The sequence below is a fragment of the Ilyonectria robusta genome, assembly GCF_021365365.1.
Source record: "Ilyonectria robusta strain PMI_751 chromosome Unknown BGZ61scaffold_14, whole genome shotgun sequence".
NCBI classification, from domain to species: Eukaryota; Fungi; Ascomycota; class Sordariomycetes; order Hypocreales; family Nectriaceae; genus Ilyonectria; species Ilyonectria robusta.
Window position 1 is genome coordinate 374,243 of NW_025764448.1, and position 16,076 is coordinate 390,318.

The 16,076-nt window shown below is 48.9% G+C and overlaps 6 protein-coding genes across 6 annotated transcripts; 4 read left to right on the plus strand and 2 right to left on the minus strand.

Moving 5' to 3' along the window:
* Positions 1-739: 739 nt before the first annotated feature.
* On the plus strand, positions 740-2,469 carry BGZ61DRAFT_534256 (uncharacterized protein; the record flags this gene model as incomplete). The annotated part of the gene is made up of 2 exons (XM_046254124.1): positions 740-773; positions 824-2,469. The coding sequence occupies 2 exons, from the start codon at positions 740-742 to the stop codon at positions 2,467-2,469; spliced, it is 1,680 nt and encodes a 559-aa protein (XP_046102267.1).
* A 768-nt stretch (positions 2,470-3,237) lies between these two features.
* On the plus strand, positions 3,238-5,045 carry BGZ61DRAFT_479843 (aldehyde dehydrogenase domain-containing protein; the record flags this gene model as incomplete). The annotated part of the gene is made up of 7 exons (XM_046249133.1): positions 3,238-3,282; positions 3,337-3,362; positions 3,414-3,700; positions 3,755-3,854; positions 3,910-4,281; positions 4,357-4,630; positions 4,683-5,045. 7 exons carry the CDS (start codon positions 3,238-3,240, stop codon positions 5,043-5,045), a joined length of 1,467 nt encoding a protein of 488 aa, XP_046102268.1.
* Positions 5,046-5,639: 594 nt separating this feature from the next.
* Positions 5,640-7,531, plus strand: BGZ61DRAFT_519333 (uncharacterized protein). Its single transcript, XM_046252398.1, has 4 exons — positions 5,640-6,028; positions 6,079-6,797; positions 6,895-7,004; positions 7,055-7,531. Exons 1-4 carry the CDS (start codon positions 5,683-5,685, stop codon positions 7,305-7,307), a joined length of 1,428 nt encoding a protein of 475 aa, XP_046102269.1. The 5' UTR covers positions 5,640-5,682; the 3' UTR covers positions 7,308-7,531.
* A 688-nt stretch (positions 7,532-8,219) lies between these two features.
* BGZ61DRAFT_355989 (general substrate transporter) lies at positions 8,220-9,909 on the minus strand (the record flags this gene model as incomplete). The annotated part of the gene is made up of 7 exons (XM_046240758.1): positions 8,220-8,345; positions 8,407-9,040; positions 9,091-9,176; positions 9,229-9,288; positions 9,338-9,432; positions 9,499-9,766; positions 9,823-9,909. 7 exons carry the CDS (start codon positions 9,907-9,909, stop codon positions 8,220-8,222), a joined length of 1,356 nt encoding a protein of 451 aa, XP_046102270.1.
* Positions 9,910-10,904: 995 nt separating this feature from the next.
* On the minus strand, positions 10,905-12,371 carry BGZ61DRAFT_548915 (chaperonin 10-like protein; the record flags this gene model as incomplete). The annotated part of the gene is made up of 7 exons (XM_046255413.1): positions 10,905-11,169; positions 11,237-11,459; positions 11,525-11,605; positions 11,701-11,883; positions 11,941-12,094; positions 12,155-12,237; positions 12,299-12,371. The coding sequence occupies 7 exons, from the start codon at positions 12,369-12,371 to the stop codon at positions 10,905-10,907; spliced, it is 1,062 nt and encodes a 353-aa protein (XP_046102271.1).
* Positions 12,372-12,997: 626 nt separating this feature from the next.
* On the plus strand, positions 12,998-14,972 carry BGZ61DRAFT_356249 (uncharacterized protein; the record flags this gene model as incomplete). The annotated part of the gene is made up of 4 exons (XM_046240780.1): positions 12,998-13,424; positions 13,475-13,958; positions 14,010-14,767; positions 14,827-14,972. The coding sequence occupies 4 exons, from the start codon at positions 12,998-13,000 to the stop codon at positions 14,970-14,972; spliced, it is 1,815 nt and encodes a 604-aa protein (XP_046102272.1).
* Between the last annotated feature and the right edge of the window lie 1,104 nt (positions 14,973-16,076).

The following is a 16,076-nucleotide window of genomic DNA, read 5'->3' on the forward strand; positions in this document are numbered from 1 at the left end:
GAGGTAGGGCGCAACATGATAACTGGACAACGCAGAACGTTGGTGATATGGCGCATCTACCAAAGCCAATTGAGGGGATCCTCCATTATTCATGCACTAGGCGTAAGCTAGCTGAGTTCCTCCACCTATCAAATCCATCATGCACTTACATTCTAAGCGGTATGCGCATGCGTTCAAATGTGCCTCGGGCCGGGATTGATGGATTGAACACTCCCCGCAGTATCCACTCGCGGATTTCCGTCTCCTCACAAACGCGAATGTGAACAGTCTGCTTTATGGGGGGGATTATGTTCGCGTGGCTAGCTCCCTAGTAACTACATTGTGATATGTTTCTACGAGACTCTTTCTTCAAACGTGGTGGTTTCCGGATTGTCGAACTGTGCTCCTCCCTAAAGACCGAACTTAAGTTCATAGGGAGTATTCTGACGGATCATACAGGCATAGGGTAGTTCAAGCCATGTTCTATTTCTGGCCAAATGCCACACTGCCACTTGTATTTCCGAGAACCCCATAAATCTGATTTCATGTACCTCGGGGAAGCTACTGCACCCTTGCCACCCTTGCCGAGGGGAGATGGTGGGGAGCTAGTCATCACCAAATACCTTGGTCTCCCATCGTTAAGTTGTGTGCTTATCATCTCATCAAACCCAAGCGCTTCAATCAATTGTTGCCCAGGCAGAGACAACACATCTTCTCACAAGGCGAAACGTATCCTTATTCTCAGAAGGCAACCGGCATCATGATATTCCAGTCGCAGAATCCACCCATTGATCGTAAGTAACGCCTCTGGGATAATGCAACGTCTACTGATTCGGTTCCATAGTACCCCCTCAGGTATCATTGTGGTCCTGGCTCTTCGATTCAGACAACAATGTTTCCAAGCTTTCACGGGGCAAGATTCAAGGATTTACAGATGTTGACACAAAACAACACGTGAGCTTTCAGGATCTGAAGCGATATACCACATACCTCTCAACTGCCTTGGTAACATCGTACGGTTTGCGCCCAGGCGATGTGGCCATCGTCTATGGCAGTAACTCAGTTTGGTACCCGGTTGCCATGCTCTCCCTTGTCCGCGTCGGCGCCATTGCCAGCGGCGTATCCCCGGACTACACTGTTGAAGAACTTTCCTTCAGTCTGCGCTTGAGCAAAGCCAAGTTTGTCCTGACAATGGCCGCAGTGGCTGATAAGGCGAACGCAGCTGCGGCTACCTGCGGAATCCCAGAGAGCAACGTGATCATTATCGACGCTGAGAAGTCTGGCACGACAAATGTCCCAGCGTTGCTGCGACTCGGAGAATCCAAGGGAGAATTGGCACAAGAAAAGCCATACCAGATTCCTCAGGGTCAATCAAATGCCGATGTATGTGCCTACCTCTGCTTTAGCAGTGGCACAACCGGTCTTCCAAAGGCTGTCATGATATCTCACGCCAACGTCATCGCCCAATGTCTTCAAATTCAGCAAATCACGCCCCCGGACCACGACAAGATTCTCGCCGCCTTACCATTTTACCACATTACTGGCATCGTACATCAGCTTCACCTTCCAATCTTACTCAATGCCCACGTATATGTACTGCGGAACTTCACCCTCGATAAGTTACTCAAAACAGTGGCAGATCACAAGCTTAAGGAAGTCTTGATAGTACCACCTATTCTGATTCGGATGGTGCAAGATGGCAAAACTGTATCAAAATACGACCTGTCACATGTGAAGCGCTTCTCCTCTGGAGCTGCTCCGCTTCCTCGGGAGATCTTGACACTGTTGGAAAAGAAGTTTCCGGGGACTGGCTTTAAACAAGGATATGGAATGACAGAGTCTTGCTCAGCTATAACATCCCACCCGCCGACGATGTATGACTACAAGTATGCCGACAGGGTTGGGACGATTGTCGGGTCAACTGAGGTAAAGATTGTTCACCCTGAGACGGGAGCAAGCTGCGGGATTGAGGAGGAGGGTGAAATTTGGGCGCGTGGGCCACAGGTCGCAATGGGCTACCTGGAAAACCCAAAGGCAACCTCTGAGACTTTCGACAAGGATGGATTCTTGCATACTGGGGACATTGGGAAATTCGACAATGAGGGCATGCTGTCTATCACCGACAGAATGAAGGAAATGATCAAGGTCAAGGGAATAGGCGTTGCACCAGCCGAGCTGGAAAACCTCCTTCTCGGCCACCCATCCGTCAGCGATGCAGCCGTCTGCGGAATTCCTGATGATCGCGCTGGTGAAAGACCAAAGGCGTACGTCGTTCTTAAACCCTCAAGCGTATCTCCCGAGGAAGCAGGACTGGCTTTGATCAATTTCACCAAGTCTAAGAAGGCAAGACACAAGTGGATCGTCGAAGTTGAAATTGTCAAGGAGATTCCCAAAAGTGCGTCTGGGAAGATCCTTCGACGAAAGCTGCGAGTATCATCTTCCGAAGGGAATGTCATTGTACGGGGAACTTCGTTTAAGCCGAGGCTTTAGGGCAAGGTACGATGGATGTAGAGCCTGTAGTTGTATCAAGCAAAGCAATCAACATCGAATTTTAGACTATGAGAAATGGGACGAGTAGCAAGGTTGGTTTATTACCGTGCTATTGTCTCTTCGTCAAAATTGAGCACAGCAACGAATCTGGTGGTCTAGGGTAGTGTCAAGTCCCGCAGGATTGACCCGGGCCTACACCCTCCGCCCTGCACCTTCACTACTTGATTGAGCATTAATCCCGTTTGCGGTCATTCTAAAGAATAATTCGTCGATCGCAAAGCAAGCAATACCCCCCATTGCTGATGGAAGTTGGGACGGAGAAGGCACATTGGCAATCGTAGTGCTATGACCAGCCTCCATTCTCTATTGACAAAGGATCACCCATGGCTGGAATGAGTCAGTACCCAAGGTTTGGACTAACTCAACTAATGTCATGTGAGGCTAGTTTGTACTTGGTCATGAAAGCTCCTGAGTCATGCCATGCTTTGTCATTTTGAGCTATTTCGAGGCTAGCCACTAGCTTGCTTGGCAGGCATGCAGGACATGACTCGGAACTCCAAGGGGGTGCTCTGTGGTGGAGAACTTGATTGCCCTGAGATGTGCCTGTCGTCATGTACAGCTCGATGCGTCTTCTTATCAGGCTTTGTGCAAAAAAGCCATGTTCCCAGAGATATCTTGCCTGTCTCTGAATAGTGATAATCTTCTTCAATCAGAGCGCTGACAATTCACGGGTGGCTACACTGTATTAATTATACGACACATGCCAATATGGAGCTCGAACCTCATCTTACACAATTGTTTATCAACAACAAGGTGCGACGATGTAAACACTTCTGGGGGACAAAGGTCTAGTACTGACTTTGATAGTTTGTTGACTGCCGAAGCAGTAAAAAGTATGTTAAACAGTACCGTCAAGGATCAATCATCTAATCTGTTGGATATAGAGTGTCCGTCTTTAATCCAGCAAGCGGCGACCTGGTTAGCGACCAAATCCCCGTTGCCGGCCATGAAGACATCGATGAAGCTGTCAATTGTGCGAACGAGGCCTTTAGTCTCGACTCCCCTTGGCGTAAGATGACGAACGCCACGAGGCAGAAGATTCTCCTTAAGTTCGCAGACTTGCTCGAGGCCAACCAAGAACGTCTTGGCTATCTGACGCGACTAACATTGGGGGCACCGTATCTCCCCTTTGGAAAGTCAGAAATAGGAACAGCCATTGGTTGTTTTCGGTGTACGTATATACACTGACCGTGTTGATGCGTCTTCAGAAGCTAACACGGCCCAGATTATGCCGGTTGGATCGACAAATACGCAGGCCAAACCTTCCCCGCCGATGACGGCTATTACAAGATAGTTAGAAACGAGCCGATAGGTGTCGTGGCTGGGTAACAATGCACCCCCGTTGCCATAATTGAAGCAGCTTGCTAACTGAAAGTGAAGCATCATCCCATGGAACGGCCCGCTGGCGTCCGTGGGCCTTAAAGCAGCGCCGGCACTCGCGACCGGAAACGTATTTATCCTGAAACCGAGCGAGAAAACACCGTTGATGGCGGCAGAACTTGGAAAATTGGTCATCGAAGCCGGCTTTCCACCAGGCGTGTTCCAGGTTCTGACCGGAGATGGGACAACGGGGGCTGCGCTTGCTTCGCACATGAGGATTGGCAAGGTGAGCTTTACGGGAAGCATCGAAACGGGAAAGACTGTGCAAGTTCTTGCGGCCAAGAGCAACCTTAAAAGGGTGACGTTGGAGCTTGGCGGAAAGAGTCCCGCCGTGGTGTTTGATGACGCGAATCTGAAGAACGCCGTCGATTGGTACGCAAACCCTCCTCATTTCACCTGATGGACCCTATATATCACAAGCGAGGCGCATCTGACATGTGGTTCAAGGACGACCAATGCCCTACTCACCAATAGCGGACAGATTTGTTTTGCAGCAACAAGAGTATATGTCCAGGCGGGCATTTACGATGCATTCGTGGAAGCCTATGCAAAGGCCTTCAAGGAGAAGGAGAGTGTGATTGGCGATCCCGAACAACCAGGCACCGAGATCGGACCAGTCGTGGACAAGGCCCAGTTCGAGAGGATTATGAAGATTATCACTACTGCCAAGGATGAGCAGCAAGGCTCATTGCTTTCTGGAGGAAAGGCCATTGGATCCAAGGTAGGGCCCGAAATGAAGCAACTGTCGAGGTTCAAGCTAACGGCCATGACAGGGTTACTACATCGAGCCGACAATCTTTACGGATACAAAAGACAGTGCGACAATCTACAAGGACGAGATATTCGGGCCCGTGGTGGTCATCAACAAATTTGATACCGAGGAGGAAATCACTCGCCGCTCTAACGACAGCAAATACGGTCTCATGGCAGGTGTCTTCACCCAAGACATCAGCCGCGCGCTCCGGCTGAGTTCGGCCTTTGACTCGGGAGTCGTAGGGATCAACTGTGTCAGCACCATCAGTTTCTCTTGCCCGTTTGGAGGCACCAAGGAGAGTGGGCTCGGGAGGGAGATGGGGGAGCATGCGCTTAGGGCGTATACTGAGCCCAAGACGGTTTTGATCAATCTGAATTATTAGAACGTACACTGCAAATGCCATGTTACATAGGTGTCTAGCTTGCCAAAGGTTCGTGTCTTGCGCCTGTTCTTATAGCTCGCTCTAGTCTAGATCAGAATGCAGTGTTGTACCTGCGGGCATAAGGGTTCATCCCTGCCTCAACCCAATTGAGACGGTCAATCCATTATCTTTTCCCCTCCTACGAACTGGCGTCATGTTGCAATCCAGCATGTTCAAGCCCTGGGAGCGTATCTTCTGCGCAAGTCACACTGCCGAGGTCATGCTAATCAAGACCTACATTGCCATGCTGTAGTCCAGTTATCCAATGCATGGAGTTCTCTCCAATCCGCACCGCCGAAGCCACGCTCATTTAAATATTCCATTGCCATGTTGAAATCCAACTTACCGAGGTCATGGTAATTCAAGGCCTCCACTGGCTATTTGAAGCCAGAACCAACACACCAAGAGCATTCCCAACTCTGCTTCCCCGCTCGCTTCGGTTCCACTTCTCCACAAACTCCCCGGAAATGATGGCCGCCCTAATCTCGCCCATCCCGGTTTAGCCTACTCCGTCCGTTCGCAGTTGAGGGGTAGATAGAGTGTGACCTCGACTCCGCATTATCGAGACCGGCCGGGACATTTCTCCATCATCATCATCATGGACGGCTCTGGCTCAGGCTCTGACCATGCTCGATCAGGGCATTCGGGGCCCTCCAAGAAGCGCTCCAGGACCATCTCGAACCTGACCGAGGAGCAGATCCAACACAAGCGCAATGTCGATCGACGGGCGCAGCGTGCCTTTCGCCAGCGCACAAAGGACTGCATCGTCAATCTCGAGCAGCAGTTTTCGCAGCTGCAGGAGACGGCTAACCACCGGGAACAGGAGCTGCTGGCGGCGCGCGAGCAGAACAAAAGCCTCACAAATTATCTGGAAACCATCCTCGAACTGGTCTCGACCGCATTGAGTCACTCCCGTCAGGTTGCTCGCCCATCTGAGGACTCCGGTAGGCGAATTCTCCCCTGTCATGTTTAAACTGCTAACAGCTTCTGGCAGAGAGTGACGGAGGCCCGCAACAAGAACACGAACCCCAACCGCCGATTGAACAGCACGTTATACCCTCTCCACCCCTCTCTCGGCTAGATCAGCATCAAGAGGACCAGCATACGACGGATGAACCCTTAACCCAGCCTTCTCCAACGCTTGCAGACGAACATTTGCTCTCGGATGTAGATCACCCGTCCGATGACCATGCAGTGCTCGACCAACACACCTCGTACAGCGTCGCGCAGGCCGCATCGGGAAACATGAGCAACGACAGTCCGTTGGCAAGCTACTCTCTCCAAACCATTTCACCAGCCACCCACTGCTCGATTACCACGTCACCGGTTACTCACAGCACTGTTGCTATGTCTCATGCCGACCCCTTTGGCACGGTTCCAACTCCATCCAGTACCATGGTCGTCGACACGCACCATTATGCCACTCCGACTGCAGCTCACACCATTCTTCCCTCTCACTCGCCCTGCACGTGTCCCTTGGACCGGATATTGCTGGATTTTCTCACCACCCGCAGAGAAATGCTTGCTGGTGGTACGGCATATGAAACCGTCCTTGGGGCACAGAAACCAACGGTGAAAGCTCTTATCGACACCACACTGGCCGATTCAGTTCACCCACTCAGCCGGATGATGTCAGAAGTGCTGTCTACTTTTCCATACGTCCACCAGACGGAGAAATTTGCCTTCTTTTTCCTAATGTGCCACACTATGAGGGTACGTTGCCTGTTTCCTTGATTACTGGCTTGATTCCCCAATGGAACAACATGTGGCCCATCGAGTTCATGTGTATTTTCAAGACTAACAGAGACAGTGGCAAATATACCCCGTCAAAGAAAATTATCTTGCCATGCCAAAGTGGCTACGGCCTACTTTAACACAGGTTACGGTGCCTCATGCCATGTGGATTGACAATATTCCCTGGTAAGAAGGTCCCACAAAAGAAAAAAGGCTCATTATTGACAATTAACCAGGCCTGGTGTCCGGGACATATTAATCGAAAACCCCGAGGAATATCCCTTTGAGCTCTTCTCCGAGTATTACTCTCAGAACGTCACGGTGAACTGGAATTTTGACAGTCTAGATGCCGTCTCTGACGTTGGAAACGACAGAATATTGCATTCTATTTTCGAGAAACACGTTCGAAACCTCAAAAACTGGACTGTCTCTTCCGAGTTCCAGACACGATTTCCTTCAATGATACCGGCGATAGAGTGTATGGAGTAAACTGATCTAGGTGGGGACATGGTTGAAACTGCTTCCGTGACGAGGAGGCCAAGTTTTGTGATGATTAAACGTGGGACGGGAATATGAATGGATGTATAAGAACCAAATCAGGAAGGAAGAGAGACCGCTCGAACTGTCACGATTCAAGGGCTTCGGATGGGGAAGGTTTTTCAGAGTATCGCGGAGCGTTGCTAATGTACATGCCCCTGTGCATTTTTGACCACGAATTGAAAGAGAAAACCTAAACAATTGTAAGCATACGTGTGGCCTCGTAGTGTTACCAATTGTACCATAGTTTCACCTACAGACTCTGACAGAGTTCGAGCTATCTTTCTCAGTGAGAAACATCAGTGGAAATCCTTTTCAATGCACTAGCTTGTCCCATACGTATTTAGGATATTGAAGTCATCCCCGAATTATCTATAATTATGGCGTGCAGTTATTGGATATTGGGACAGGGTCGTCATGGTCACACATTATAGTCTCTGATAATGCACAGGGCAAAAGGAGCTTAGTGAATTGAGGCAGTTTAGCTGCACCTCAGTTTATAAAAAATCCCAACAGGCCACACAGTCGTGCTTGCCCTGATACATAATAACACCAAGAAGTCCAGAACGAACATTTGCTCCTCAATATATTTTGACGGCTTGTCAGCATCTATCGAATGCGATTTGGGCACCCGATGCTCGTAGTTTTTCTGAAGATCAAGAGGAAGCCGCTTCGACGTGCTTGGTTGACATTCTTTCATCCTCTGTGGCAGGCTCCTTCGCCTCTGCCTGTGGGTTAGGAAGCCCAGTCTCAGCATCGAATCGCGCCCCAGCCTTGACAAAAATGTAGTCAATCTCTTCCAGGGTTTTACCGCTGGTCTTAAACTTTATGTCAGTGATGCGTCCTTCCGCAATCAAGTGCCAGTCAAGAACTTACCTCTGGAAAGAAGAAATAAGTGAATGGAATGTTCAAGACTATCATGATGCAGAATAGGAGATAAAACTTCCAACCCGCCGTGTTGATAGCGTAGGGTGTGATCAGGGCTATGACCTTTTGGAGAGAAGGTGATTGTCAGCGTGAAACAGGTGTTGGGTAGTGTGAGGGGACTAACAAATGTCCATAGCCATTCAGAAAAGGTAGCAACGGCAGATCCAATATGACGCAGTTCGAGGGGTGTGATTTCTGCCGCGTAGAGCCAAGGAATACTATTCCAGGACATGCCGAAAGAAATCTCGTAAACAAACAACATCGCCAAGGCCATATTAGCCGTTGCCGGTGTATCCACAGCGATTCCTGCGGTAAACATGGCCATGGAAACCAGGAGTGCGACAGAGCCGAGCAGAAGCATAGGTCGTCGGCCAACCTTGTCTAACAAGTACATCGGAGGGAACGTGCCCAGCCAAAAGGCGATTTGAATGCAACCTGCGACCAAGCTGCTTGTTTCTCTCGACAGTCCCACGTTTACTTCGAGCACGATCGTGACGTAAAAAGCAATGACGTTGATGCCGGTGAACTGTTGCCAGAACTGGATGAGGAAACACAATACCAGGCGCCTTGTGTTTTTGACTGGAGTCTTGTCGTTGAGCAGATCCCTGATAGAGAACTTGTTTGACTCCTGCTCCAGCCTCAATGCGGTTTCCATATCACGTTCGATCTGACAAATACCAGGGTCGTCTTCGCTGCAATCTTGCAGCCTCGCTAACACGTTGATAGCTTCTTTTTTGTAGCCGTGGGAATAAAGCCACCTGAAATTATTGTCAACACAACAACTGTCGAAAACTTTGTACTAACGCACCTTGGTGTCTCTGGCAAGAACGGAAGCGTGACCAGCGTGACCAGCGCAAACACATTCTGGAACGCAATCGGGAATCTCCAAACAACCTAAAGGATATCAGCATGGGTCCCATCTCCCGATGCCAGACGTATTTATTACCTCTCCAGTTAGGTGCTTGATTGTGCCGTAATCTAGCCAATAAGCTACGACAGTGCCGAACTGCGACATAATTAGAGCCGTTCTTGTCATACATCATGCGTGAACTCACAATGACAATAGAAAGCTGTTTTGCAACAGATCTCCCTCGACTGGTCGCTTTGGAGCACTCGGACACGTAGACTGGAACGGTAGATGTGATCATACCTGAGGCTTGTCAGTTACCGTGTAGGCGCACAAGTGACCACTAGTCAATAGATCTGGGTAAAATACCATTACCAACACCGGAAATCAACCTCCCAACAATGAGCTGAGCAGATCCGTACGTGGCAGCTTGAATTATTCCGCCAACCACCATGATTGAACAGCCCCAGATAATGGTTCTTTTTCGACCAAGTTTGCCACCAAAACCAGCGGCCACAAAGCAACCCGCTAAGCAACCAATATTGTACAAGGCAACAATAAGGCCGAGGAAGCTTGGGCTTGGATTTCCGATGGCATCGAGGAAACTCGGTTGGGTTACAAGCCCACCAAGAACACCCTACAAGTGACTTGAGTTAGTGAAAGTAACGCATACTCACAATCACGAGAACATACCTGATCATAACCAAAGAGAAGGTACGAACTACCAGCACTGAACGTGATGGCAAAATTCAGCCGCTTGCCGCGGAGCTTGTCGGCCATGGTGAGCGTGACTTGACGTTGTCAGAATGCCACTAGAGAGGATCAGTTAAGAGAGGTACTGGTTGCCAGATATCTGAGAAACAGACGATGACTATCTCCGTTCCAAAACAGTTAAATATATTTTGCGATGCAGTGCAATCAATGCATACTCGGAAATAATCATGCACCCCAGCATTTGGATCGCACCCATGCCACCAGCCTAGCTCTTTCAAGTTTAACCCCGTGTAAGCATTAAGCTTTAGCTTCGTCTCAGCGCGTCTTGGATAGCAGACTTCCTACCTGACTCATTGCGTTGCCAAGCTTCCCCGCAGTTACCACCGCTATCGACTGAGTAATGAGCCCCTAGAGCTGGCCTTGGGATGTGGCGGGGATAGTCCCTTGGTGATGACGCAACGCCAATGGCTTGGGTCAAGGGATGGCACATAACAGTGGAGTAAAGCATCATCTACGGTAGGGTTGCGTTGAACTTGGGTTCCCTGTCCCCCGCAAGCTCCAACATTCCACCGCCTTTTCCGGATTCTAGGCATGGCTAATCCCAGACCTCGGGAATGCCACAGTTCCGTGGCCGAGCCATTGTGGAGGCTAGCCGGTTTTTCTGGGTGGAAGTCCTCCGTGGGGAAACACGGGGGATCGGAGGGAATCGAGTCGAGTTCATTGCTTCGTGGACGAACGAACTGTGCGCCAACTCCAACGAGTGTGTCACTTTTAGAAATCTCTACATCTTCTAATTTCAACTCGCCCTGCTGGAATGTGCACTTCTCTTTTAGTCTCGCCAGTTAGCCGACTGTCAGAATGCGGAAAGAGCTGATGCCTTTTCCATGCCCGAATGGTCTACTCGCCGTTGATTTCGTGGTTTCTCTAAATATTAATACCCAAATCAACCTTAACTCACTTCACTGACGGCAGGTTACGTTGACGTCCATAATCTGTCAGATTGTAGAGATTGGGCTGTACAGGACTGTAATGTGACTGAATTATGCTACCAAATCATGTCTCTATTCTCCTAGAACAATACCAAATCGCCCTGCGGTCTTCCCAGAGTCCATCAACTCTATTAGTTTATGGATATCGTGGATATCATTGAACGTAGTGATGTGTGCCTTGATGCCATGCTCGTGGCTGAAGGCAATTGCCTCTGCCATGTTCTGGGGGACGCCACTGCTTCTACCAGCAATGCGATACTTTCCCAGCAAAATGTCCAACGCATTTATAGACAGCGGCTTCTGGGGGATACCCGCAACCATCAGAAGGCCATTCGTCCTGAATTTGTCAAAGTCAGCTTGGCCGGTGTACACATAGCGTGGACCGAATATTCTCGAGCACTTACCGCAGCGTCTTTGGAGCACTCTCGTAAGCAGCGTTAGATGCACTGAAAACAGCAGCAGCGTGGCAGCCACCATTAGTGGCCTTCTTGACGATGCTCTCGTAATTCGGATTCTCCATCGTGTTGATAACAAGGTCTGCACCGAGGGCCTTGACTGCGTCGAGCTGCGAATTTGAGATGTCGAGTCCAATAGTTTTCAGCCCCATGGCTTTAGCGTACTGGATTGCTTCGGATAAAATGTTAGTAGGCAAGAGAATGGCTGAGGAGCAGATGGCCAGATGGCGTAATTACCAAGATGTCCAAGGCCACCACATCCAATGATGGAAATCCACTCGCCCTCCTGCAGCTCGCAACCCCTGACAGCATGGTATGCTGAAATAGGTCAGCACAACAGTCAATTGAAGTTCCAGCAGGAACTTTGAGAATCTGGCGATGCCGTGCTCCGGGCACAGTCCAGTTTGGCTTACCAGTAATGCCGGCGCAGAATAGTGGTGCTGCTGTCACCATATCCATGCCGTCTGGCAAGACCATCGCGTTCCGACTATCGGCGAGCGAGTACTCTGCAAAATGTCCTGGACAGGAGAAACCATGCATCCTGCCAGTTCCTTTTTCACAGAACAGATTGTGGACTTGGCATCCTTCACACTCATCTATCCAAGTCAGCTTGAGGTCCACAGGACTAGTATAAGAACGAATAGATTCCTTACAGCAAGCGTAGCTGCAACCAAGGCAGCCCACTGGGTCACCAATCTTGAAGTTCTTGACATCTTTCCCGTGGGCCACCACATGACCGGTGTTTTCGTGGCCAATGGTTATTCGATCGGTCGGAGGGACCTCTGCAGTGTGGCCCCAGAACAGCATCTATACGTCAAGGGTTAATAATAACATGGCAGGGTAAGTGATTGATGATGGATTGCGTACCAAATCAGAATGACAGAGCGATGCACATCTAGTCTTGATAAGAATTTCATTATCTCCGCACACGGGAATCGGAATTTTATTGACTTCGATTTCGTTGGTATGCTAAACAAGTGTGTAAGCGTTTGCCTCATCACCATTCAAGACACATGCAGTTATTTATTAAGCTTACTTTGTTGTACTGAGCAGCCAGCATTGTTTCGGACGTCAGGGAACCCATGGTGGCAAACAATTTGATGTTTCTTTCAGAAACGTGAATATAGAGAGCAAATGACGATTATGGAAACTCGACGAGTAGTGTCCAGGTTTACGTGCAAGTGTATGAAATATATTGTGCACTTCTATGCAGAATAATGTCGCATTCTAGACCAAACAGGGCTCATGACAACTTCACTCTATTGGTAATCATGCTCATCATCTCAATTGCCGCCAACCACTTACACATGAGTCAATCCAGGGTTCGCGCGACCTGGAAGGTAAAGGTAAATGACTAAGTCGCATCCACTCTCCCGCTACCTTGTTGGAGACATGGCATGACTCATTGCATCAAGCATGAACGATGCCGCCCACTTCGAGCCAGAAAGTATTAGCGTTTAATTGTCCGGCTGTGGCAACGAGCCAGCTGAAGCAAGACGCCATGCATGACTAAGTTGCTGTCCAGTTCCTACACCGGATGCCATGCTGGCTGCGTAGTCAAGATTGACCCTACGTCGCCATCTATCTTAAGTATGGATATCGTCCAAATCATGGATCATTGTGCTCTATTGGAAATTAAACCGGTCGCTATCGCTTCATCACAACTCTCTACTATTCTACTGATTCCGGGTCCTGCCTCCATTCACCACGATGGGCTCACTACACGACACTACGCTTCGAATAGCGTCTGCTTCCGGATCGGTCACTGACCGGCGTCATGGATTCGCAGATTTGGCCAAGAATGAAAACGTCCAATTCATTGTTGGGGACTGGATGTCGGAATACAACATGACGATGAGAGCGGGAGGAAAAGTGAACAGCGAGGGGGCATCCGATGAGTTTGAGACTTCTTTCCTAGAAGCTCTTGAGCCGGCTTTGCCACATCTTGAGTCAAGAAAGATCAAGGTTGCCGTCAATGCCGGTGGGAGCGACACTCAGAAGTTGTATAACATCGTTGTTGATAAAATCAAATCCGCTGGATTGAATCTCCAGGTCGCGTGGGTCGGAGGGGATGAAGTGATGGATGCGGTCCAAACAGCCAGGGCCCAGGGGGATGGATTCAAGAGCCTGACTAACGGTAAGCTTTATATAAGTCCAGTTCGTGTGCACATGTATTGACTTTAAAAGGGAAGCAATTGTCTGATTGGGAGTTTGATCCAATCTATGCCCAATGTTACCTCGGTTGCTGGGGAATTGTGGAAGCCTTCAAACAAGGCGCCGACATTGTCCTTTGTGGCCGTGTCGCAGACGCATCCTCGATTATAGGCTGTGCCGCTTATCACTATGGCTGGAACCGCAGTGATTTGAAACAACTGGCATCTGCTTTTGTGGCTGGTCACTTCATCGAATGCTCAACATATGTGACTGGAGGCAACTTTTCTGGTTTCAAGAGCCTTCCGGGTCAATCACTAGACCTGGGGTTTCCAATCATCGAGATGCTGTCTACTGGCGACTTCTATGTCACTATGCAGCAGGGCCGCGATGGAATGGTCACTGTTGATACTTGCAAAGCCCAGCTGTTGTACGAAATTCAGGGGCCACTATATTATCACTCCGACGTGGTGGCTCGACTCGATCGCATCAAGATTGAGCCAGCAGGAAAAGATCGAGTGTAAGTTACCCCTGCTGTATTTCGTCAGTTAGTTACTAACAATAAGCCTAGGCTCATCACCAATGTCGGTTACTTGAGGCCTCCACCAACTACCAAGGTTGGTATCACGGCAAAGGGAGGCTTCCAAGCTGAAGCTCACTACTTCCTATGTGGACTTGACATCGAAGAGAAAGCCCGGTTCTTGGAGCTGCAGGTACGAGCAGGCCTTGACGAATCTTCGTTCCACTGCCTGAAGTTCCGCACAAATGGCCGATGTCCAGAGGACCCGAAAAGCCAGGATGCGGCCACTGTTGATCTTCGAATCTTTGCTCAGGCGAAAAATGAAGCGGATCTTTCGACAGCTAGGTTCTTCCGTCCCGTGACGGATACGATCATGCAGACCTATCCAGGGGCTACGTTTGCGGTTGATGCTCGACAATCTATCCCGAAACCATACTATGAATACTGGGTCGCTCTTTTGCCGCAGAGTGTGGTAAAACATGTCTGTTATCTTCCTGCCAAAGGCATAGAAGTTTCTATTCCTGCTCCTAAGGACACAGAAGACTTTCTATACGAGCAAGAAACATACGAGACGTCAAATCCAATTGATTTATCGACACTAGGACCTACTACAAGAGCACCACTAGGATACATCGTCCACGCTCGATCAGGCGACAAGGGTTCGGATTGCAACGTCGGCTTCTTTGTTCGCCATGCTGATGAATGGGACTGGCTCCGAAGCCTCTTGACCGTCGAGAAGATACGGGAGTTGCTAGGTGAAGACGATACCGGGAAACCCGTGTTCCGCTTCGAACTGTCAAACATCTCAGGTATGTTTACACTGTCAAAGAAGACATATATTTAATTGGCGGTACTAACATCTTCTTAGCTGTTCATTTCCTTCTCAAAGATCACCTGGATCGTGGTGTCGCGTCCAGTTCAACTTACGATGTGCTTGGAAAAAATATGGCGGAGTATCTGCGATGCAAGTTGGTAGATATCCCCAACAGGTTTTTGGAACGTGGAAGAATCTAGGGCTTTTTTGTGTCAAATTAGGTGAACAAGTTGAATATATTAAGACCACCTCACACCTTGACTCAGTGAACGAAGTAATTTGATCAAACATAAGTTTTGATGAAGGACTAAAAGAAGACTGCTAGTATTCAACTTTTTATTAATTTACTAATAGCGTTTTCTATCACTCTACCTCTACTAAGTAATTATATTAAGGAATAACTTTTAGAATCATCCTTTATCTCACGGTTATTACCTACAAACAGCAAGATTTTTAACTACAGACAGCAGGGTTGAAGTCAGAACGGTTGAATTGAAGCCTAAGTCAAATTTCAAAGATCAGTGTGCAACAATCTCACTCTTCAGCTACTGTCTCTTAACGTGCTGGGTGTGACACTAAGTGTTTGTCTCTATTGCTTTAACATACGAGATGGGTGTCCCCCCTTTTTGATGTGGCTTCCGCTTCAATTATTTGCTGACTATTTAATGTCAAAGACCGCACCGAGATATTTCAACACCGTTAGAAGATATTGAGACTGGCGGAGCAGCCGTTGGTTGGTTGTTGGGCATGTCTTGGTCTGCCATCACCGTGTAAGCTGAAATATGTCGGCTGTCGCTTAACATTTCTTTGTATCGCACTATCGTCCTAAAGTACATGCCCTCCGTTGGTGATCAACAAATTACGGAGGTTAAGATAAGAACTCAACAATCCATGTGACAGCTCAACAACAAGGGGTGGAACAGTTTCTGGCGGGCTCCCTCCCAAGGTCGGTCTTCTGTGACAGCATCCATTCAGCGCAGTCTCAAAGCTCAGGGGAGCATGGGAGCTGTTGGTACCCTGTTTCAAGACGACTCGAGAGACTCGGCTACGAGGCAAATCCCATACCTCAATTCATAATACAAGTGCAGCCACACCAAGTTATGTTTCACTTGCTTTCACTCTCAACTTACACACTTGCTTAAGGGTAGTCGTCCCTATTGTTGTCGGCTCTTTGTCCCACTGTGGGTGTTTCAAGAAATCCCGTGATCCCATTGCGGTTGCATATTTCCCCTCTGGTAGTTCCTTCTGCGGCATCTTCTGAGACCATATACTCTTGATATCGCCTAGTTCTTACTGATGCGTTG

What these genes read in the sequence shown, in the direction of transcription:
- BGZ61DRAFT_519333 (XM_046252398.1), top strand. Translation starts at nt 5,683, where the DNA reads ATGGACGGCTCTGGCTCAGGCTCTGACCATGCTCGATCAGGGCATTCG. An exon ending in TAATGTGCCACACTATGAGG is followed by an intron (nt 6,798 to 6,894) that starts GTACGTTGCCTG and finishes TAACAGAGACAG; the next exon opens with TGGCAAATATACCCCGTCAA. An exon ending in TGGATTGACAATATTCCCTG is followed by an intron (nt 7,005 to 7,054) that starts GTAAGAAGGTCC and finishes ACAATTAACCAG; the next exon opens with GCCTGGTGTCCGGGACATAT.